Source organism: Zootoca vivipara, chromosome 14, assembly GCF_963506605.1.
Source record: "Zootoca vivipara chromosome 14, rZooViv1.1, whole genome shotgun sequence".
Classification (NCBI taxonomy): Eukaryota; Metazoa; Chordata; class Lepidosauria; order Squamata; family Lacertidae; genus Zootoca; species Zootoca vivipara.
The window spans coordinates 28,662,001-28,685,142 of NC_083289.1; the positions used below are offsets into that span (position 1 = coordinate 28,662,001).

The 23,142-nt window shown below is 50.6% G+C and overlaps 2 protein-coding genes across 4 annotated transcripts; one reads left to right on the plus strand and one right to left on the minus strand.

Moving 5' to 3' along the window:
* The first annotated feature begins 64 nt into the window (after window positions 1-64).
* NSMCE1 (NSE1 homolog, SMC5-SMC6 complex component) lies at window positions 65-10,126 on the plus strand. Of its 3 annotated transcripts, none has more exons than XM_035131299.2 (8): window positions 65-833; window positions 4,695-4,832; window positions 5,964-6,085; window positions 6,517-6,594; window positions 7,992-8,138; window positions 8,251-8,367; window positions 8,752-8,872; window positions 9,402-10,126. In XM_035131299.2, exons 2-8 carry the CDS (start codon window positions 4,715-4,717, stop codon window positions 9,491-9,493), a joined length of 795 nt encoding a protein of 264 aa, XP_034987190.1. In that variant the 5' UTR covers window positions 65-833; window positions 4,695-4,714; the 3' UTR covers window positions 9,494-10,126. The 3 variants fall into 3 exon arrangements, with proteins under 3 accessions (XP_034987190.1, XP_060138839.1, XP_034987189.1); XM_060282856.1 differs by lacking the exon at window positions 65-833 and adding an exon at window positions 3,739-3,940; XM_035131298.2 differs by lacking the exon at window positions 65-833 and adding an exon at window positions 3,741-4,058.
* A 713-nt stretch (window positions 10,127-10,839) lies between these two features.
* On the minus strand, window positions 10,840-16,196 carry KDM8 (lysine demethylase 8). The gene is made up of 7 exons (XM_035131702.2): window positions 15,260-16,196; window positions 14,633-14,793; window positions 13,658-13,790; window positions 13,214-13,255; window positions 12,135-12,284; window positions 11,520-11,612; window positions 10,840-11,247 (listed from the first exon to the last, which is right to left on the minus strand). The coding sequence occupies exons 1-7, from the start codon at window positions 15,776-15,778 to the stop codon at window positions 11,083-11,085; spliced, it is 1,263 nt and encodes a 420-aa protein (XP_034987593.1). The 5' UTR covers window positions 15,779-16,196; the 3' UTR covers window positions 10,840-11,082.
* Between the last annotated feature and the right edge of the window lie 6,946 nt (window positions 16,197-23,142).

The window sequence follows — 23,142 nt, forward strand, 5'->3', positions numbered from 1 at the left end:
ACCTTCCAAGGACTAGCCTTAAATTTCTATGCTGACTGCTGCTTGTTTTTTCTTCTCCAGGTGCATTGGGTTGCTCACCTCAACGTTTATAATGCTCTCCTAAAAACATGAAACTAGCCCTGACACTTGATCAGGCCAAGTATCCTGCTCTCTCAGATGCGCCAGTGGGAAGCTTGCAAGCGGTATTCAGACACAAGAGACTCTCCACCTCCTGTGGTTTCCTGCAAATGGGATCTGGAAGGGTTTCCATGTTTGATTAGAGGCAGAGTATGGTCATCATGGTGGTAGCCACTGACGGTCCTGTGAAATTGGATTAAAGCCATCAAATTTGTTGGCCATCATTGCCTCCTGTGGGAGCAAGTTCCACATTTTAACTCTGTGCTGGATGAAGAAGTTCTTCCTTTTTTATCTGTTCTGAATCTTCCAACATTAAGCATCACTAGATGTCCTTGACTTTTAGCATTATGAGAGAGAGGAGGAAACTTTTCTCTATCCAGTTTCACTCCCCATGCTGAAACTCGTTGCGAAATGCCTCAGTGCCCCTCGGTTCATTTCCTTGACTGCTTCCTTGAGCCACTTCCTATGCAACGCAGCTGTGCTCCAGATTGTGCCACGACATCTCCAGCTCAGCTTACTCAGCCCTCCGGAAATGAAACAGCCACAGGACTAGCATGGCCCCCCAGGAGGTGTCTCCCAAAGGTGAGGGGCCCTTCCCACCTGCCCAGCTGCTCTCCTGTACTGACTCTGGGATCTTGATCTCTCTCTGCTGCATCCCCTGAAATCTCAGGGCAGACCAAGTGGACTCCTTCAAGATGGAACTGAACAAAGCTCTGGTAACAAGGAACCGTTTTAGGGTGCTTTCCACTTGGAGTTGTCGCACATTGAAATGTTAGGGTCGTGGGGGTGGCCAGGCTTTATGTTGGAAGGGGGGAGAGAAACTCAGTTACTTTTTATTTAATTGATTTAGGGGGGCAGCTGCCCTCCTTTTGCTATACCCATGCTACCCACTGGACTTTCTCCTTGAGGGCAAACCACTCAGCCCGGGAAACAGGCGGCGTATATGCCACCCTTTCCCCCACACTCTCGGAAATCTCTCTCTCTTCCTCCATCCCCTGAAATCTGAGGGCAGACCAAGTTGACTCCCTCAACATAGAAGCAGCCATGAGGAAGGACCACTCCGGCTCCTGTCCCCATAGTGGCCAACCAGATGCCCCAGAGGGTAGAAGCTCACAGACAGGACCTGGGCACAGCAAGAGCCCCCACTGCCATTTCCAGTAAGTGGCATTACTCAGAGGCATTTACTGCCTCTGACACTGGAGGGAAAACGGTCATCGTGGCTAGTAGCCACTGACAGCCCTCTCCTCCTCCTCCTCCTCTTTCTGCATGAATTTGTCTCATCCTGTCTAAGTTGTCCAAGTTAGATGTCATCACTTGTGGAAGTGAGTACCATAATGTTTTAAATGTGTGGGGAAGACCTTGCTTTGTCTCCCAAAATCTAGCTTCCTTGGACGCCCCCAATGAGTTCGCCTGTTAAGGAGGGAGGTGGAAAGAACAACATCTGCCTAATATACAGTACCGGAAAAATTATACGGTTGCACTACTAAAGAGAAGTAGGAAGGATCTCCTGACGCAAACAGTGGGGAGACAGATGGAGCACCCATGAACTGAAGAAAATTCATAGAATCACAGAACTGTAGGGTTGCTGCTAGTGACGTCACCTACCCCCTTTGTCTGCAGTGCAGAAATGACAGCTAAAGTCCTGCCAGTCCGTGTAGATAATGTGGATAATGCAACTTAAGACCCCAAGTCATTGCCCCCCCCCCCGCACACCCAATTACTATGGCTGGACGTATGCTGATGGTGGTGAGAGGAATGCAGCCCGCTTATAGAGAGGGGGAGAAATAGGGTCAGATGGTGGGTTTCTGGCTTATTGCAGAGTTTCAAAAGCTGCTTTCAGGGCAATGAGTCTCCAAAGGTGGCTTCCACCATGCAGTCATAAAACCCAGAGCAACCCAGACCCAGCAAAAAGTCTTAACTCACTCCCACACCACCCCCAACAATACCAGAAAAGCAGGCCTCCTGGAAACCTGACCCAAAGCAGCCTCAGCCCATTTCAACCTGTCCAAGCCTTGGAAATCTTCCAGGCAGCTGAAACCTGGTAGGAAAATCCCCACCGCCCCTCCTGGCCTTGCTCTCTGTCCGGCTGGCTGCCCGGCTGCCCTCTCGCAGAGGGAAGCAGCTTTCCTCCACGGAGACTTACTGTGCCAAAGGAAGCAGGCGAGGAAGACGGAGAGGAGGAGGCAAGGCCTCCGGGGCCCCCCGAAGCCCATCCTGCCGTTGGCCATCCGGAGATCTGGTGATGGAATGTGCCTGGCCCTGCTGGGAAGAGACAATGTTAATGTCTTTTGAAAGCCTGTTGGCCGCCTCCAAATGCGTGCCACAGGCAATGGGGGCTCTGCAGGCTCAGCTGAACCCTAGAACGATCTTCACTACAGAACGCCACCCGCTTACCTGTGCAAAGGGATTAGGGAGCCCCCCTCTTATTCAAGGCCCAACTGAGAGCAAGGCCCAGCCCCTTTGCAACAGTCACATCCAGCATCCAACAGGCAGAAGCCACGAGACATTGGCCAGTCGCCCAGCTGTGGCCAACCACTTGTCCTGCCCTTCAGGCCTTCGGCTTCTATGAGTAGCTGGGAGGGCCAAGGGGCCAAGGGGGCTCAGATGCTAGGGCCCCCAAACACTCACCACTACTCAAAGGCCTGGAAACAATGCCTTATGAGGAACGGCTTAGGGAGCTGGGTATGTTTAGCCTGGAGAAGAGAAGGTTAAGGGGTGATATGATAGCCATGTTCAAATTCAGTATGTAAAAGGATGTCATATAGAAGAGGGTGAAAGGTTGTTTTCTGCTGCTCCAGGGAAGCGGACACAGAGCAATGAATTCAAGCTACAAGAAAGAAGATTCCACCTAAACATTAGGAATATCTTCTTGACAGTAAGAGCTGTTCAACAGTGCGATTTGCTGCCGAGGAGAGTGATGGAGTCTCCTTCTTTGGAGGTCTTTAAGTGGGAGGCTTGACGGCCATATGTCGGGAATGCTTTGATGGTGTTTCCTGCTTGGCAGGGGGTTGGACTGGATGGCCCTTGTGGTCTCTTCCAACTCTATGATTCTATGATTCCAGGACCCCCTTTCCATGTGGCTTTCCGCTTCTCTTTGCTTTGCTGTGCCTGCCGCAAATGCCGCCTGGCCACTTCTGTGGGGAGGCTCAGCCCAGGGATTTTGCTGCCTGGGGCACAGCAGCAGCAATTCAATGCATAGCACCTCTGAATGTGGACAGAGCTGGTTTTAAACTTAGGAACCTTTTATTTCAGATCAGTAGGCAGAGCAACTCCCAACAGAATATAACAGCCATGGAGTGGGTTTCTAGAGCTTTTTGAGAGATGGAGGAGTGTGGGATGGTGATTTTCTGATCAAATCACCCTCATGCACAAGTCACCCTCTTTCTCTCCTAGCCACCTCAGGCGAGAAAGCTGATGGCCCTCTGCTAAGTTACTACCACTGTACAATTTAGAGACACCCCTTTGTTTGACTGCATTTTCCTCAAACAAGCAACTGTGGAACTGTGACCATTCAGAGTTATACTGAAATTCTGAGTGTCTGATACCACCCCACGTCCTTAAGGGGCGGGCAGCACTACCCCCCCCAAAAAAAACCCCTAAATGAACCAGGACGCTCCTTCTACAAACAATGAGTGTGCCCCTCTGAAATTTGTTATCTTGAGGCCTTGCACTTCTCCCCGCTCGAAACGTCAATCCGGGCTGTGACAACGCTCATTGGCTAAGACCTCCTAGAGGGCGTGGCCCTTATGTCGGAAGTTCTTTTCTCCCGCGGATTCTTTTCTCAGCCAGCGGCTCCTGTTCTTCGGCTCTCGTCCTCCGCTAGGTGAGCGGCAGCGAGAGGAACAGGCGCGCTCGCCTACCCGCTTCCCTGTTCATTTCTCCCCGAGTGGTTGCATTCTGCCCACGCTCAGAGGCTTCTTTCCGGGTCATCCTCAGCCAAGGTTGGCAGCGTCTCACGCGCGGGATTCACGTGTGTTCGCGCTCGTCAGGAAGGCAAAGTGGCTTGCGGGGGGCGGGTTCTGGGAAAGGCGGCGGCGCCCCCTCCCTTCCTGACAGGGGCCGACACACCGGAAAGTGGGCAACAACCCCAGGCGTGGCGGGGCAGAATGCCAAGACAATTTTACTCGGCTACGAGTGATCGCCAAAAAGATGAAGAAGTTGCAAGGCTGGAAGCCCGCCCCCCCATCCGACATTTGGAGAGGAGCCCCCTCTAAGCCATCCGCAAAGGAGACCCAAAATACATTTTAAAAAAATTATTTAAAAGCAACCCCATAAAAGTGAACGTAGCAATTGTTTCGTGTCAAGGAAGCTGTAATTTCAAAGGGAGGGGGTGTGATGGGGTTTGTGATTTATTTTGCTCTTGTTTTTATGGCGTATTTTATATTTTTTTTCTTGCCTGAGATCTACAGAGTAAGGGCAGTATACAAATTTGAGAAATAAAAAAAGCCATTCACAGTGAGCTTGTTGGGGAGCCTGCTGGATGAGACCAAAAGGATCCCCAGGAGGAGGGAGAGGAAGAGGGGGGCAGGAGTGCTGTTCACAGCCCTGTTATCTAGCTGTTTTTCTCCATCCTGCAGCCCTAAACTTGGCCCTGGCCATGGCCACTCAGATGAATGATGCTCACCGCCAGTTTCTGCAGGCTTTCCTAACTCTTGGCTTTGTGGAGAGGCCCGAAGCTGCAAAGCTGCACCAGTTGTACTGCCAGCTGCACAAGGGTGAGTGGGGGGGGGGGAAATGACTCCACTGGCAGAGATTCATAGAGGGTTGGGTAGCAGATTAGTCCTCAGGAGGGGAAAAGTAGGCAGGAAGGGTCGTGTGTGTAAGTAAAAGCTGTGCTAAGTAATCTTGAGACTCAGCCCCTCTCCCCACGTTTGATCCTTTTCTGCTCTTTGACAAGCTGAGCAGAGAAGGTGGTGGTGGCATTATGGCATTCCCCTCCACCATCACGCTCTCCTGTGTGCTCTTAAGCAGTCCCATCTTTCCGTTCCATCTTCTGCTGAGTTCAGTGCAAATAGTCAGCTGTGTATGCGATGCTCAGGTGTAGAGCACAGGCTGTGGGTGTGGGTCTGTGTAATTTGTCAACGAAAGGATCCACAACCTTTCTTCCTTTCCAGGGCTCCAGGGACTTCTTTCACCTGGATCAGTGCCCGCTTCAGAACTGAGTCAGGAGAGGGAGCCTGAAGGGGACCCTCCCTCCCTCTGTGTGTGTAATGAAGAGCCTCTCAGGGTCTGGCAGTGCCCCCTTTCCACCCTCTCCTGTGTCTCCAAGAGTTAGCAGCCACAGGTGTTTGGGTGGGCGGGGGGGGGGCTTTTGTTTCTTTAAAAGCAAGTAAAAGCAAGAGCAGCTGAACCCTAGAGAGATGGTAGTTTTAGCTGAGTTGATTTTTTAAAAAAGTGATTTTGAATTACTGTACATTTTTTGGGGGGGACGACGACGACTAAGAAATATGCACAGGTCCTGTTGCCCAACACTTGCTATGCGAAAATTCACTTATCCAAACATGAGGAGTTAGTACCCAAACCTCACTATACACACCTCAGATTCATATATCCAAATTGCCAAAGTTTGCCCGCTTCCTTGCTTGTTTGTGCTTTGCTGGTCAGCGACAGCCATTTTCAGCCAGAAACGTGGGAGGGTGGGGGAGAAGGATAGGAAAAACCAGTTTTTCCGTTGCTGGTCGGCTGCAGCCATTTCAGGAAGAAAACATGGATGGGGTGGGGAGAGAGATTGGACAAAAACGGATTAGAAATGTTCACGTAGAAATCAGTGGAAATTGTGAACTTGTTATGTGACTGCTCTCCTTTTCCTTGTATTCTCTCCTCTCTTTTTCTTCCCTCCTGCACAGTCTATTATGCACCTGATAAACTGGATGACTTCATCAACACTTTGAATGTTCAGCTGCAGTCTTTTTCTTTGGAGATCAGGAAAGGAGTATCGGAAGAAAATGGGAGAACATATTATGCTTTGGTAAGGCAGGGTTTGCTGTCACCTGGTGTCTTTTCCTTGTAATTTGAAATTGGGAAGGGTGGGATCTGGGGAGAGTCGCATTCTGCTGCTGGATCACAGTGTCCCCCTGACAAGGAATCCAATAGGCACACCCTACTCCTCATTCTACACCCTTGCTGGATGGTGGCAGGACTGCTCCAGAGGCTGGAGGCTCTTCCACAGGAACTGAGATGAGCCAATAGCTGCAGGAATAAAAAAGGAGCCCAGCAAGGGGATTCCTGGTGCAGTGAGGTGAGGCTTGGTTCTTGCCTCCTTTGAAGAAGCTTTGCCCATGGGAGGGACCAGCCATGTCTGGGCTGTGGCTGCCAGGGAGACAGTGTCAAAGAATCCTCTTGGCTAGGAGCTCAGAGGCTGCCTGGTGTCTCCTTTATCACACTTGCTTTCTCCCCCAGGTGAACCTGGCTGAAAATGAGGTCACCCTAATGGCAAGCGACTACTCTGAAAATGAGCTGGAATTGTTCAAGAAGACAGTAAGCATGGAAACCTAATGAGGGTGGGAGCCTTGGGTAGTTTGGCACCCCGGCACTAAAGAACTGAGTAATAGAACTCCCAGTGGAGGGATTCAACTGGAGTCCCTTGGGGTCTTGTGGGTAGGGTGGTGTGGGGCTTGATTCCTGCTAACCACCTGCATGGGCAGCGCCATCCCTTCTTGATCTGGCATCAAGTGCTCCTCAGTCCACTTCCTGCACCAGGTGAGGCTGTTGGCTCAGCCCTCCTGACTCGAAATGGGCTTCATCTCCTTCGTGGCTGCCTCTGTTTCCATGGCCTGATGTGAAGCAGGAAGGTGGAGGCTCCCATCGCACTGACTTGAGCAAGTTGTAGGCATGTTTTGGGTGCTGCTCCTCTTTTTGGCCTCTCCACTCAGTCTGGTGCGGGAGGAGAAGTCAAAGGCTGTAGATGTGATGCCTGGAATCCACTGGCTGTGGTACAGAACCAGGAGAAAAACCTCTCTTGCTGAAGGCAGGATGAGGATTGAGTATGGCAAGGGCCATTGCAGCTCCGTGGCGGAGCACTTGCTTGGCATGCAGAACGTCCCATGTTCAACCACTCAATGGCATCTCCAGGTAGAGCTAGGGAAGACTCCCTGCCTAAGACTCTGGAGAGTCATTGCTGCCAGTCAGTGCAGGCAATACTAAGCTAGCTGGACACATGGGCCTGGCTTGATGTAAGGCAACTTTCTATGATGTCCATGGGAGATGGCAGGAAGTCTCCCCTGAGGGAGGAGTTACCCTCTCCTGGAGCCAGGAGGTGCCACCCCTAGAAATTTCCTCCTTTCACTAGTGCTATTTCCTGAGGAGAGAGACCCAAACCATGGCGCTTCCCTAAAAGGCTTCCCTGCGCAAGGTCTGTGGGAGTGGAACACAAATACGTGGTTAGTAGGAAGGACTGACCTAGGTGCACCTGAACGCCTGGGTGTGGCAAACGTGGCTGAATCTGTAGCAGATTGCTGCCTGCCTACCTGCTGGCCAGCCTCCTAAGTGGCCCAGATTCAGTGCCCCCCAGTAGCCTTGGGAGACTCACTTTCTGGACTTGGCCTCTGCTCTCCAGCCTGTCCATGATTTGGGAATCTCACGGGTCTTGGGAGGGTGAAATGCAGCACGGAAGGTGGCCCAGCCCTCTGCATCCAATGTGCTTAATGCAGTTTTTTTTCTGGGGGTACACAATACCGGCACCCTTCCCCCATGTTAAAAGTGTGGTACTTACTGTAACAACTTCATGGCGAGTACTGGCACCTTTTTGCCTAAAAAAAGAGAGAAGCACTGGCTTAATAAAATACAAAGTCAGGAGTCCACCTGCTAGCTGGCCAGAAGGACGTGGCCCCTGCGATGTCCTTTGCTCACTTAGGAAAGGGCTTTTCCATCTGCAGATGGATCTGATTGTGCTGTCTAGCAATGGCTTTGCTTCCTCCACGGAGATCCTGAACTTGGCCGACCAGCTGAAGCCAAAGAAGATGAAGAAGATGGAGGCTGAGCAAGTACTGCAGCGCCTGGTGCAGGATAAGTGGCTCTCCGAGGTAGGAGAATGTGGGTGGGGAGCTGGAGTGGGCAGGTCCACTTTGGCTCCCTTGCCTTCCTTTGATGTGGTTGAGCCACAAGGGGCGTAACTGGGCCTCTGCTCTCTTGCAGAAAGAGGGAGAGTACACTTTGCACCTGCGCTGCGTCCTGGAGCTGGAGCAGTACATCCTCCGCCACTACCAGGACTCTGCCCGCAAGTGCCACGTCTGCCACAGCCTCTCCATCCAGGTCAGGAGGCCCACGTCAGCTGGTGGTGTATGTGGGGTGGTCAAGGCTTGGGGATGGGGGAGCAGCGGTTGGGAGCCCCCCTGTGCGGTGCCATCTCCCCTGCAGCTTAAAACCAGCCTTGTGGAGAGGCTGATCAGGAGAAAGTGTTCACCACCCTTGGTCTTTCCTCCAGGAGCCTTGCTTCTGCTCAGCCCCAGATACCTCAGCTGAGCATCACTCCTTGCCCTCCCCCTGATATTTTCTAGAGTCCCTTTGTTTGAATGTATCCATCCTCTGCCTTCCCCTCCTACCATCAGTCCCTCTAGTTGGCCAGGGCTCATGCTGTGAGCTGATCATCTTAAGAAGGCCGTCTGCCTCCCATTCACAAGAGCTTTTCCCTTTCAGAGCCAAGTCTGTGAGGACTGTGGAATCGCCATGCACTTGCCTTGCCTCGCCAAATATTTCCAAGCCCAAAGGGAACCTCGTTGCCCTAACTGCAAGCAGTTCTGGCCGCACCAGATTCCAGGTAACACCCCTGAAGAGTGCCTCCCCGGAGAAACATGACCAATTTTGTGCCAGGGGTGGGGGTAGACAGCAGCCTGCTCTCCTTCTGGTCCACTGTCTGCCTTTCAGGACATTCTGGGATTGACCCAAGGACTTCTTTGCTTTAGTGAACTGGCAGATTTCGTGGAAGCGGTAGACCTCTTCCATACAAGATAAAGGGAGGCTCATTTGTGTAGAATGTATTCCTCCAGATTTCTAGCAGACCCCCTCTCAAAGTTCACGGAAAGCCCACCCTCCCGGAAGCAGCTAGCAAACTAGAGCCAGATTTCGTCTTATTTGATGGATTCTATTCCTTGCCCTGTGGCTCAGGCTGGGAGGGAAAAGGATCTTTGGTGGGTCGGGCTCTCTTTTGGCCAACAAAGTTCTGCCTGTCAGAAACTGGTACATAAATGGGGTGAGGGTGAAAGTGGAGGTGGGAAGGTCCCAAAAGCCACGGTAAGGTAATAAAACTCTTATTCAGCCCATTTTGTATTTTTCCATCTCCACCACAGAGATCAATCTACCAGGACCTTCTCGGCTCTCAAGCACCCCACAGGAGACCCGGAGGAGTGTGGCCTCCCCAATGGCCCAGAGGCGGCAGTAAGAGTTCTCCAAGCCCTTGTTGGAGAAGTACAGACAAGCAGCTGTTACTGAGCTGGAGTGGGCAGGTCCACTTGGGCCCCCTTGCCTTCCTGGCACAGCTGTTCTATATTTGCGTAATTTAAGTGTCTGAAATACATATCTTGTTATATATATTTTTTCCTCAGGATCCAACCTGTCTCACAATTTTCCTTTTCTTTTTTTTACTATTTATGTAAAGCTTTTTTAAAATAAAAAAATACAGGGGTTTCATTTCTTTTCAAGCTCTGAAAGCACATGTAACAACATACAATACTTTTCCTGGAAACTGCATGACCGTATATTTAGCAAAGCTTTTAAAGGTCTTATGAGGGTGACTGGGCCTCAACTCTGCTCCTTCCCGAAGCTGTCCTCGGTATCTTTCTGTAACCCTCTCAGAACATAACTTGTGAGCATCTCAAGAAGCTGAATGTTGCAGGATTCAGGACAGAGAAACGGATGAACTGCTTCATGCAACACAGTTAAAACTCTCCTGCAGGAGCCAGTGATGGCCAGCATCCTAGATGGCTCTAAAACAGGACTAAATTCACGAAGAGGGTCACCAACGGCTACTAGCCAGGATGGCTAGGCTCTCTCTCTCCAGAGTTTGTGGCAGCAATGCTTCTAAAAATCAGTAGCTGGCAGGCATGGGGGGGGGGTTGCTCTTGTCCTTGGGTCCTGCTTGCAGGTTTCCCATTCAGATGTCTGGTCAGCCACTATGAGAACAGGATGATGCGCTAGATGGGATACTGGCCTGATCCAGAAGGCTCTTATGTTCTCATGAACTAAGGATGCTGCCTCAGGCCACGCCAGAGCAACACTTGTGACAGGCAGCAGAGTCTCCAGCAGGGGTTGTTCCTAGCCCTGCTTTCAGAGGGCAGAGTTTGAACTCTGGACTTTCTGTGTGGAAAACAGGTACTTTTGCATCCCCCAACCCCAAATTTAAAGAAATCCCAATTCCTGCTTGTTATTTCTGTAGCTTTACCCTCCTCGCGTTTGTAGGATTGCCGAGGGCATTATGAATCTACAGAGAGACTTCCCTCCACAGTGACTAAGGACTTCTTTGCCCATCTTGCACAAGATCTGAGCCCTTTGTAAAGCAATATAGAATCAGAATTGTAGAGTTGGAAGGGATCCCAAGAGTCATCTAGTCCAACCTGCAGTGCAGGAAACCTTTTCCCCAACATGTATTGCAGGGGCTCTAGTCATGAGTGCATCAGTTCTATTAGAGCCTCCACCAAGAAAATAGAATCAAAATGGCGAGTTTTCTGTCTCCTTTGACCAAGCAGGTTGTCCTAGAACAGCAAAAGCAATTCAATTCACAATACATAATTTAAATATTAATTTGTATTCTGTCGTCTTCTGAGAAAAGTTAAGAGAGCCCTTTTTAACAAAACCCAAAGAGGGACAAGCCACTATTTTAGCCCCTTCAGAAAACACTGTCTTTGATGCCCTTGATCCTCAACCACAGCAGTTGAACTATGTGTCACAGTCCTTGCCGCTTCCTGGCAGTTCCTTCCTTCATCTTGCCTGAAGTCCCTGAGCAGAAGAGCCCTCCCCTGCTCCCAGCAGACGCTACGACCACCAGAAGCTGACTGAGAAACTTGTGTCCAGGGACCGCACATAGTGCCAGTAGCTAACTGGGATGAACAGAACTTCTCCAGGGCTCAAGATGCACTCTTGAAATGCAGCTGCTTTGAAGTTGGGGAATTTCACCAAGTCAGGGTCTTCCACATCCACCTGGAAATGAAAGAGAAAACTCTGTCTTAATATAATTCAGACAGGGCTATCCACGGCTGTCTCATTCTTTGCCCCAAGAGGCTTACAATTTAGGTGACAGGAGAGGGGCAGGATGTGGAGGGAAGCAGGTAAGAGGAAGAAGAGGAAGAGGTGAATGTTGGAGCTTGGCTGCAGTTGGGGATGGGAACTAGGATACGGGGGCCAACTTCATGATTTGCTTCATAGAATAATTCAGCCCCCATTATGAGGGACAGGCTTTTCTGGGTGCCCACCTGACTGGTGTTGTGAAGGAGGTGTCCTTCATGTGGATAAAGGTTGTCGGATTCCTGAGGAGAATACAGACGGACATATTTCCGTCCCATTACCTGGAGAAAGGAACGTTGAAGAATTTGTCAATAATCCGAGCTCAACTTTTCTAACTAGCATTCAGTGTCCAAGAATGTGCCCTGACACACAGGATTTCTGCAAATGGGGACTGATCAGCTTCTTGCCATCCTCATTTGCAGAAAGAGAAGCACAAACATCCCCGTCCAAAGTTTGCAGGCTAACAACCACTTTCCCCTGCCCCAGTGCCTTCCTTTCCAAGTTCAGTTCTCAGTACTCCCTCTCTGCTCCTCTCCTTGACAGCCCATCAGCATCTCAGTCCAGCTGAGCCAGGGAGCCCATCACCATCATCATCCCAAGCTAGGATCTCTGGCTGCAGACAGCCTTCCCTGGGCAACTTCTAGAGGGAAGCTTCCTCTGGTGACTGTTGTTGCTGCCACCCATAGAGCAGGAAGCAACCTCCCTTGAAAGGCAGGAGGATACAGAAGTCCTGCCCTTGATTGGTAACTGCCCTCCTTACCCCCCCACCCCACCCGCACCACAGGCTGTCACGGAGGCCCGACCTGGACTAAGAAGTTCTGTTGCGGGTCCTGATGCAGAGGGGAGACAGTCCCTGGTGGACCAAACCAGGCGTTGACAGTGATGTCCTCTTCGTCTCCTTCACCCAGGCAGCAATAGTCAGGGATGCCAATATCCAGCTTCAACTCTGGGATCTGGCAGCAAATTGGTTAGGAAGGAAAGCGGGGAAAGAGGTTCTCATCGTACACTAGCTTGACATTTATTTAAATCATTTATAACCGGCCATCTATTTTATTTGTGATCTTTGGATGAAGAGTGGCTAATTAATTAATTAATTAATCCAAAGATGGCTCACGGCAACCATTAAAACGAGATCACAAGATAAGAGATGGTGAGGCAAAGGATGGAAACTGAAAAAGGCGGAGTTTGTGGCATCAACCACTTGGGCAAAGCAAATGCCTGCAGAAAAGGGAAGAGGCTTTGCAAAGTGCCAGGAGGCAGCTATCAAGGAAGGGGCAAGATGGGTCAGAGCACAGAAAAGGCCTGATCCTGCACCTCAGCAAAGGCTCTCTTTACTGTTGTGGGTGGCGAAGGGACAGCATTCAAACCAAACAAGGTCTCCCTATGTTCCAGCATTAATTGTTATGGGGATTCTCTGCTGGGGCCAAGCCCCGGGGGGGGGGGGGAAGGCTGTTCTATACAATCTTGGGTTCAGGACATCAGGAGAACAGCTGGCAACAGGATGTTGGCTGGCATTAAACAACATGTGTTTGATTAGCTAGAAGTGACTCAGTGGGTTTTGGCAGACAGCCCACCTAGAGTCAGGAAGGAGTTTTCCCACCAGGTGGATTGGACACCTATGAGAGGAGAGGCCTACTGTGATGCTTGCAGCCCTTTGCATGCATCTCTGAAACCTGTTTGGCCCATGTGCCTCTTCCCATGGACTGTGGATGATGCCTGGGGTGAAGTTTCCAGAGAAATGCTTCTCTGAATGGCGTGGGTGGCACTTTGGATCATTCCCAGATATGAAATTTTGGGGGTGGGTAATTAACTGCGTTCTGGTGAACCTGGCATCTGTTTCCTCCCATGAAATAGGAACTAGAAGAACCATCCTTTGGTTTACCTGGTCAAAGAGCTGGTGCTGAGCAAGGTATCCCTTGTGGTCCTGCAAATTGAAGGAAGGAAAAAGAGAGAGGGAGGAGTGAGTGGAAATCCTCTATACAGTATACAGAAAAGTCAACCGAACAGCAGCAAACAATTTGGTGGGGAGTCCAGAGCCCCACCCCACAAACTCTTACTCTCAAAGGGTCAGCTCCCTGCTCCCCAGCCCAAGGAGCTCTGCCAGGCCTGCCCTCCCTTTCCCAGTCTCATTGTAGCCTTCCATGTTACTCAAAGGCTGGCAGATGCTCACATAAATAAGTCTTCGCTAATATTTAAGGAGGTGCCTTTCCTGCTTGCTGGGTTCCCAGGGCAGAATACAACAATGGAGTTAACTCAAACTCAACCCAGCATAATTTGTCCTGCTCTTCCCAGCCAGGCTGTTTTGTGGGAGGGAGAAGATCCAGACCTCATTCTCAATATACTGTCTGATGAAGTCATCCACGGTCATGAGGGTCTGGGACCACTCCTCATCTGTGTAGCGCGATCCAAGCTCCACAGGGACTGTGCGGCTGCCGGCCACCTGGCGGATGTAGCTCACGCTGCAACAAACGAAGAACAACCAATGGCAGGGCGCGCTCTCTCTTTCTCTGTGCCCACCCTGTTTCCAAAGGCCCTGTTCCATCTTCCTCAGGCAGAGCTGCTTACAGCTTCTTGTTTCCCCCCCCCCTCTCCAACATGGGGGAAGTGCCAGTGGGAACTTGCAACACTTTGTGTATTTTTTGAGTATGTGGCCTGGCTGCCTGAGGGCACCATCTAGTAACTCACAGACGAAGTTACTTTTGTTACAATCTGCCTGTGATTATATACCTTGGGATATCTGCCATCCCTTAGAGCAGGCATCCCCAAACTGCGGCCCTCCAGATGCTTTGGCCTACAACTCCCACGATCCCTAGCTAACAGGACCAGTGGTCAGGCATGATGGGAATTGTAGTCCAAAACATCTGGAGGGCCGCAGTTTGGGGATGCCTCCCTTAGAGCAACTTTGAGCTGAATGGCAAGCCGGCAGAGGGAAAGGTGAGGCTGGTGTCATTTCCAATCCTTTGCTGTGTTTTCCTGATAGCAACAGTTCTGATCCACTCCTCTGTGCACCACCTGGAATTTCACAGTCAGGTTTGCCAGGGCAAATATTATGGGAGCCAAAAGCTAAACAGGAAAAAAATCAAGCCCTGCAGTTCCAGCAGTACAGAACGCAGGCCCAAAACAGGCGGCTTGCCTTTAGCTCAGGGGCAGAGAGAGCATCCTCTTACAGAAGACAAACTGGAGAGGATGCATGATGTCAGGAGCCCTTCCAGCCCCACACCCAGTAATTTGGCAGCAGATGCTGCCTCCATTGGGGCAAACCTTTCCCTGCTGTGGAGGCAGCCTGCTCTCTTGCCCTCACCTCCACTTTCTCAGGCAGGGCCAGTGGTCCACAACCCCCTCCAAGACCACTGGCTTTTGAGGGGTTAGGTAACTGTCCCGGAAATGTTCCAGCGATGGGCAGAGAAGCTGAGGGACAGCAGTTTCTGGGGCTATAGCAGGGGTGAAGTCCGTCCGGATTTTCTGCAACAAGGAGCTATGGTTACCATAGTTCTGCTTCTTGTTTCACTGGCAGGGGGCTCAGTGTGGGTTGGCCCCTCCGCCCCTGCACACACTGGCAAAAGGAAGGCTAAATCTGCTTCAGTCCTTGAAGTGTGCCAAGGGAAAAGGCCATCGCTGGCCATGAAAGGGGCTCTGCTGTGCGGGAGGCAGCAATGCTTCTGAGTACCAGTTGCTGGAGACCACAGAAGGGGGTTGATCTTGAGCTGGGGTGCTGCTTGTGAGGGAGTGGGGGCTTCCCTTTGGGGCACCCGATTGGGGCACCCGCCAGCTGGCCATCCTGCAAAAACAGGAGGCTGCAATAGACGGGCTCGCCTTTTGCTTGATCCAGCTGCAGCGAGGCTCGCCTTTGATTATGAAGGCTGGAGAGGGGAGCTGTTCTTGCAAACGGGAAGGGGGCGGGCGAAGGGGCCCCTTTGCAAGATGGTACCTTCCTCGGGGGTGCTCCGGCGCTGGCTCTCTCTGCTGGCTCCTCGGGTGGCAGGTGCTGCTGGAGGACGGCGACGAGCCTGCCCATGACGTCGTCCAGGACAGGCGTGCCGAGCAGTAGGCTCAGGTCGCAGAGGCGCAGCGCCTCCCGACTGGCCCCTCGTGCCCGGCACAGGCTCAGCACGCGGAAGAGGCAGCCCAGCGCCCACGCCCGCCGCCACGCCGCGCTCACTGCCCGCCATGGCCCCACGTGCAGCCGCTCCCAAGAGTAGTCGCAGACCTGCTCGCCCAGCTCCAGGCAGGCTCGGAGGGCTCTCTCCGAGCCCAGAGACTCCTCGCCCGCATCGCCCGGGTACACCAAGGCGGCCGCCGCATCCAGCAGCAGCACCACGCGGGCCCCCTCCGCCCCCAGCCCCAGCGATCCCAGCCCCAGCCCGGCCCGCGTGCTCGGGAGCAGAGCCCGCACCGCCGCCCAGCAGGCAGCGGCAGTTGGTGCTTCCTGCTCCGAAGCAGCAGCCATGGCCGGGAACGGCGGGAGGGAGGCAGGGAGGACTCGAGAGAACCACTCAGGGGCCACGAGGAGCCCTCTCACTAGAGGTGGGCTGCCCGTAGACAGGGAAGCTCCATGCCACCCGGCGGGCAGAGGAGCTGGGTCGCTGGAGGTAGACTGCCCCTTGACAGAGAGGCTCTACTTTGCTGCGCGAGAGCCGGCGACGCCTCCAAGCCGGGCCAGTCTTTCTCACCTCCCGCCACACGCCTGCGCCGAGCAATGCCGGATCTCTAGAGCACAGAAATAAAGACAATCCCGGTTTGGGGATGTGGGACTTCCGGGTTCCACATTTCGCAAGCCGCGATCAAATGTTTCTAAGTGCTTCTTACAACAGCCCTGCAGTGTAGTTCACTGCTAATTTTACGGCGTCGCCGCAAATCCAGGCACCACGGGAAACAAAAACGCCCCTGCATAGATGAACAATCAGAAATGTGTACGATGCACCAGAGTCAAATCGACATAAGTTTATGGGAGCGTTCTCACGCATCCCGCGCCTGCGCAACGAGGGCGCTCTTTCCCTATGCTCCGCCTCTAAGCTCAAGCGCAGCAGGGGCCGCTCGTTTACCGTAGAACTGCAAACGTGTAGATTAGCCGTGGGGAGAGTGGCTTCCGAGATCAGGCGTCTACCTGCGTCTCGTCCTCCCCAACCTATAGGAGAGGCGGCTCCACTCGGAGTCCAGCCATGCTTATTTTCATGGCCGCTTGCTTATTTGTAACGTTTAAAACATTTCTCCCCTCGCCCCGGTCTCTGAAAATGAAAACGCAGCCCCTCGGTATTCCCCCCACATCGCGGAGCAAGGGAGGGCTGCCCGGGCACGACAGTCTTGCAGTGCAGTCCACCTTTGAGTGCCCTGTGCACGCGAAGCAAAGATGCAATGCAGCCCTGAGCGAAGCATCTCCCTGTAGCAAAAATCTCCCCCTCCCCACGGCAGCGGTTCTGCCGGGGCTCAGCATCGGCCACCCCCCCGTCCCCGCTAGAGGGTCGAAGGTAACGCCCTCCCTTCCTCGGCTCCTGCCCCGAATTAGAGAGGAAGACAAATCCCGAGCCCCTCCTACTGCCAAGTCCACCCCCCCCCCACATTCATTAGCAGGCTAGCAGCGTATGTTTAGAATCTTTTTGCTGAACTACGCTTTTCCGCTCCATTTTATTGTATTTTGTTTGTATGTTTTAAGTACATCCTCCTGTGCTCATCTGAGGAGGGATGGTGAAAAAATAATGAAAGCAGACCAGGCTTTCCAGGACATTGTGTTGAGGCCTTATTTCCTTGTTTCTTCAGTGCCAAGTACTGCCTGGGCAGTGCAGTTTCTGCCATACCTGCATTCCTATTCTGCACTCTCAACAGGACTAGCAGCTTGCCTCAACATTGTTCAGATCTCCAAGGATCTCTTGACTGGCTTCCACGCTGCTCACTTCAATTAATTTTGATCCATGAGAGCTGCTTTTGTGCTCAGGTTCTCCTTTTGGGCTTCCCATAGGGGCATCTGGTTGGTTGGCCGCTGTGAGAGCAGGAGGCTGAGACCCTTTGGTCTCAGTCAGTAGACCCTTGAATTCACAAAAGGCTATTCTTAATAATCTGAGCAGCAATGAAATGCAGGGTCAGGACTGAGGGAGACTTGTCAAAAACCGGTGTTGCATGGATATGCTCCAGGTTTCTCAGTGGGGATGTTGAAGATTCATTCCCCGTGTCTGTATTCATGGGATTGTTGTCTATCTCATGATGGTACTGTATATGTTTTCATTCCACAGTGGGAAGTGACAGAAACAGGATGTTTGTTGTTACTGTGTTTCCTGAAGTGGGACTATTGTCCTTCGTTCTTTCTCTTTGCTGCCTGATGCTAGAGAGAGGGAGCCATGTTGCAATGCTCCGTGTGTGTTTATTTGTAAATAAAAGTAGATTAGCCAAAATGCTGAGTTGCTGAGTTCTGTTACGCAACTGCGCAAACTCTGCGGATCCGTAAGGGTGCTGATGTCAGTTTGCATCAGTCGTTGTGATGTTCAGGCTGAAGAAAGCTTTTGAAACTCCCAAACGATCGACCAGGAGGGAGGGAACATGCCAGTCGGGCACGTGTCTCTGCCAGGGTCCTACTCGTGTGTAAGAGATCCTATCAGAAGGTTATGGGCCCAGGGATCGGGGCCACAGACCCAGTGCCAGCAGAGGAAGCACCGGGGGCTAATTTTAGTCCCGTTTGTGATCTCCTGGAACCGGCAGTGTGAGGCAAGCCTCTTCAGAGACGGAAGAGAAAAGAAAAGCTGTGTGGAGGCAGTGAGTAGCTGGGCTGCCTAAAAGTGAAAGTAAATTAGGCAGGCTGGACTGTTTGAAGTTCTTGCCAGGCAATTAAGGCCGTCAGAAGAAGGCTTGATTAGTAGCCGTCTGATAAGGACAGAAAAAGGTTCCGGCTTGAACTAAGCTGCAGAATGGATCTTTTGGTAGGGGTAAAACCCAAGTCCCTAAGTTACATAGAGGGAAGGGCAAAGCGGCCTGATGCAGCAGGACTTTGCTAAGAATGTAGCCATGATTTATGTGCTATGTTTGCCGAGCGTATCGCTCTGTGACTTTGGAACCCACATTTCAGATCCAGCCATTGCCATATTGGCTTTTTCCAGGTTTGCCTTGTCACTGTCACTGTCATCATCACCATCTCCATTACCAAGAGGGTGCCTCTGTGAGATACCCGTATTGCCTCCCCGTTGCTTTGCCCTCGAACACTGGTACACACCTGACCATCCTCGGGTCAGACATCAGCAATCTGGGAGCCTCATGCTTACAACCTGCATGACAAAAAAGGGTTATCATACATAACATCACTTGTCTCTCCAACCTCCCCCCCCCCCCATGTTTACATTACAACATAGGAAGAGCAAGCTAATCATATAATCACAGTGTCACTTTCGTTCTTCTGGATGGTTGCATTCTGTTTGCAGCCTGAAACAGAACAGTCACACTGCGTCGGCTTGGCTTCTCGACCTGGAATGAAAAACACGTCAGACATCATCACAATGTTACAGCTTTTCAGTTCCACGATCCTGGTGCTTTGCACCTCCAAGGAATCTCCACTTGATTGGAGGAGCAGTTCCTTCTGTGGTGTACACGTGGCGAACCAGTTCCATCTTCCACAAAGGTGTGCCTCAGAATCTAGCACAACAGATTCTTGCACCTCTGTAGTGGAACAGCCTGTCACCAAATCTGCACTGCCCTAGGCTCTGTGGTTTAGACTACAGCGCCACCCACATGCCCTTAGTATACTGTATATTAATGTGTCACAAAAGAGGTGTGTGGCTTTAATAGTGGACCCCTGTTGCCTGTTCACTCTATGAATAATGGTTGACAAATTCTTTTAGGCATTGCCTTGTTCTGGAGTCCAAAGTCAAATGTCTTCCTGAGCCTTGCCAGGTGTCGAGAGGTGCAGGCTGGGAGGCCTTCCCTGATCTTTACAAATGGTTAGGCTTTAAATTCGGCTTTGTGATTTCATGTACAGAATTGGGTGTTTGGGTGGCACTTCCAAATTAATTAATTAATACGTCATCTTAAGGTGTGAGCTCGCTTGTTTATTTGAAATATTTATAAACCCCTCTCTTCCTCTTACAGGTGCTTACAGGGAACAGGGCTACGTTGGGCTTAGCTCAATAAACAGACATTAGCTTTAACGTGTCTGAGGTTTTAGTTTTCATATCCTGTGTTATATGATAACTGTAATAATGCAAAAGTAAATGCATTCTTCATTTCCTGCATAAAAATGTGTGGAAATATTTGGTGGTAATTTTTGCGGAACCTGTTAGAAATGTGAGCCATTAACAAATTATCTTTGAAAGGTGCAATTTTTTTTAACAGGAAAAACAACTTCAGGTCATTCGCCAACAAAGTGGGTTTATATTCTTTTTCTAAAGCTCTTTCTAAAAAAAAGAAAAAGGGGGGAGTGTTGAACAGGATATGTTTTGAATACATTCCAGGCCTTACGGCCTGATTACCCATTTTCCGAAAGCTGCAGAATTAGCTATTAGTCTGTTTGTGTACAAATGAAAAGGGTTTTCAGGCTTTGCAAAAGGACTCTGAGCATAAAACTATAATTTAGGAACAATGAGTCATTTGTCCAGTGGTGGAGTTTGCACTAACTACTAGACCAGACGAGCCCCCCCCCCCCGTGAAAGAGGCACAATGGTCCCTCCTTCCTACAGTGCATGGAGACACACAGTGCTTTTTTTCCTTGGGGGGGGGAATGGAGGGGTACGCATACCCCTAAACATTTTGTGAATCTTTGTACTTTTGTCTATTTACTGCATTCATTTCCCCCCGATTTGAACTACAAAATGGTGATTTTCTTGAGTCAAAATGAGAGTACCCCTAAACATTTTTTAAAGAAAAAAAAAGCACTGGAGACACAACAAGCAGACGGGCTGTTCCATGTCAAACTGCAGGGTGGAGGAGCTGCCTTCACCCTGACAGACCAGACATTAAAAACGCAAACGAAGGGAGGCAGGAAGGGTTGCTATGGCTTCCTCCACATGGCCTTGGATCCAGGAATCGTTTCTTAATCCGCACACAATCCAGATTGACTGCAATTTTTTTTGCCCCTGAAAAGCACTTCCTGAGAAACTGGTTTCCTTCTGAAAATAAAAGCTCATTGCTGATGGATTCTGCATCCCCCTGCAGTGTGTCAATTTGGAAACCAATTTTAGGCCGTCCTGGCGATGAGGTGGGGGTGGATCTGTGTCTGCCCAGTGACATCTGCCAATATCACAACCTCCACTTCTTCCTTCCCCATGGGCATGTCAGGGAGGAAAAGGTGGGGAGAGCCTATCCAGGGAAGGGTTTAAACATGTCTCTTACCAAGGAACTGCACCCACCCTTGTGGTCACCAGGATCCAGAAACAATCTAGGTTGAAAGCAGCATGTTGAGGATAGGCATGGACAATTTGGGATTAAGCAAAACAACAGTGTTGTGCTACAAATGGATTAGTGTGTACACAGCCCATGACTGAACCAACCTAGACTGAGCCAAAACTGGGCACTTGTGGGCCAAGGTTTAGTCAACCAGGGCTGAACACTGAGGGCTTAGAGAAAACACTTAATAGGCCCGATCACCTAAGGGAGCATTTTCTCAGTGCAAAAAGAGGAGAGTGGAGGATGAGCTGGATTTCAGCTTCCTTGCCTGGGTGGTGAGTGCAAAGGTTCTGTGTGCATATCTTGGACGGAGGTTCCTAAACTTGATAGAAGTCAATGGGCATTGACGGGCCTGTGATGTGGTTTGCACGGTGTACAAAACTATTAACAGATTGGGCCCAGGTTATTGTAGAGGCTGTGTGTTCCCATACAAACAGCCCAGATCACTGGTTGTCAGATGAGCTCCACCCCATACCACACTTTTCAAAGGTACAACACTCGGGGTGTAAGTCCTTCTCCGTTGCAAGTCCCCCTACCATGTGCAATGTTCTTCCGAAATTAGTTGGGCTCAGGCTGTGGGGTGTTTCCACCCGCAAGTGAAGTTTTCCCTATTCCCCAGCCATTTCCTGACAGTACCAAGGTTCTAGATGACCCTTGCGGTCCCTTCCAACTCTATAATTCTATGATTCTATTACTGTGGGGCTGTTCTTGGTGCTCTTTAATGTGTTGGAAACCACTTTCCTAGAAGTGAAAAGCAGCCTATATATATTTATATTAAATAAAGAGGAGGCTTGTGTGGAAGCAGCAGGTCCTTTAGGCCCCTTGAGCTTCTTGGACTGAGCCCCCAGGAAGTGATTTGCTCCCACCCAGAGCTCACATGGGGAGAACATCCCTTGAATTACACACCCCATAAAAGCTAAAAACTAGATTCTTATTTTTAAACTAGCTTTCTTAAGAGTTCTCTGTGTGGCTGCTGGCTCTTAACCTTATGTAAGGCAGGTGCAGAGGGTCAGGTGTTCAGCCATGGATTTCAGCTTCTTTGCCAGGATTTTTCCACTTTGAAGGGCTTGGGATGAACAGCGGGGGGGCTGGCAGCCTTTGTTCTTGTTCTTAAGCCACTGACCTTGACTGCTGATCTTTTCAGTGCCAAATAAAAGTCGACATTAGTTCCAGGTAGTGGGACTGTGATCTGGCTCCCTTTCAAAGGGGAGCCAGATCTGTGGGTCTGGTGCCTGAGTAAAGGACCACATTCTGCTCTGCCTGCAATGCCTTTCATGGGGAAAGGCCAAGCTATTGCTCTGGGCCCAGCACTGCAGCCATCCTGCCCTTCTAGGTTTCTCTTCCCCTCCCCCACCCTTTTCATTCCTAATTTGAATTAATCACCAGAGTCCAGCCAGGGCTTCTGGGCTTTGTGAAAATGGCATAGACACATGCTCAGCAATTCACCACTCCAGTCCTAAGTGGGGCATTTTTACGAGATGGATCGATTTTTAAAATGACAGCATCTGTTTGCTTGTACACATTTATTTATAATTCTTCCCCTGGCGATTATAGCGGGAGCTGGGTGAGTAATAACCAGCTGTGTGAATTAGCAAGGAGAGGAAGCTGTTATTTGATCTGTGAAGGAAGGCGGAAGCCGAGGCCAGAGGTAATAAAAATGCAACAGATGCCCCATCGATGCAGTCCCAGGAAGGGACTTGTAAATTACCAGGAATGTTGACTAGCAAAACCAATCAGCAGCGATGGGGCTACACAGAATTTCTATGAGCCCTCTCCCATCCTACCAACATTTCACAGGCAAAAACAGGGTCACTTGCTGTTCAGCTTGCAATACTCCTACCCCTTGCAGCCCAGATTGCTAGCCCTGCACCGGTTCCATCCTTCTGTTTTGCTGAAGCCTCTTCTCTGCCATCTGTATGCTGTGCTCACCCACTCTTCCTGCCTTCAAGTTCTACTAATACAGAAGCCAGCAGGTTACTTCTTTTTGCTAAAGATATCTTGGACAGATAGAACTGGCCTCAACTAGGTTATTGACAGTTCAAAATACACCTCAGCAGCTGCAGTGTGTTAGGAACAGGAAGAGCCAAAGCAGGCATAGAGTTGGGAAAGCAACCCAAGAGATGGTGGTTGACCTTCCGCTGGGAGACTCCACTCCCTGACCAGGCAATGGGTTCCATTATCAGGCTGCTCTTTCCATCAATAAATTTATTCTACTGGTCAATCAAATTCTACCTGACCTTCTTCATTTCCCTCCCCAGAATTCTGTCCTTAAAATGCAGCACCCAGAACTGGACCCAGTTCAGAATAAAGTGCAACTCTGGCTTCTTGCACCTTCGAAACTATTTAGTGTAGCCTCTAATTGCATTAGCCTTTTTTGAACTATCACACTGCAGGCTTGTTTTCAGCTTGGGATCATCTATGATTCCAAGATCCATCCTTTCCATATGAACTGCT

What these genes read in the sequence shown, in the direction of transcription:
- NSMCE1 (XM_035131299.2), top strand. Translation starts at nt 4,715, where the DNA reads ATGGCCACTCAGATGAATGATGCTCACCGCCAGTTTCTGCAGGCTTTC. An exon ending in GGAGAACATATTATGCTTTG is followed by an intron (nt 6,086 to 6,516) that starts GTAAGGCAGGGT and finishes TTTCTCCCCCAG; the next exon opens with GTGAACCTGGCTGAAAATGA. An exon ending in GCCACAGCCTCTCCATCCAG is followed by an intron (nt 8,368 to 8,751) that starts GTCAGGAGGCCC and finishes TTTCCCTTTCAG; the next exon opens with AGCCAAGTCTGTGAGGACTG.
- KDM8 (XM_035131702.2), bottom strand. Translation starts at nt 15,778, where the DNA reads ATGGCTGCTGCTTCGGAGCAGGAAGCACCAACTGCCGCTGCCTGCTGG. An exon ending in CCCTGCCTGAGAAAGTGGAG is followed by an intron (nt 13,791 to 14,632) that starts GTGAGGGCAAGA and finishes CGTTTGTTGCAG; the next exon opens with CGTGAGCTACATCCGCCAGG. An exon ending in GACAGTATATTGAGAATGAG is followed by an intron (nt 13,256 to 13,657) that starts GTCTGGATCTTC and finishes TTCAATTTGCAG; the next exon opens with GACCACAAGGGATACCTTGC.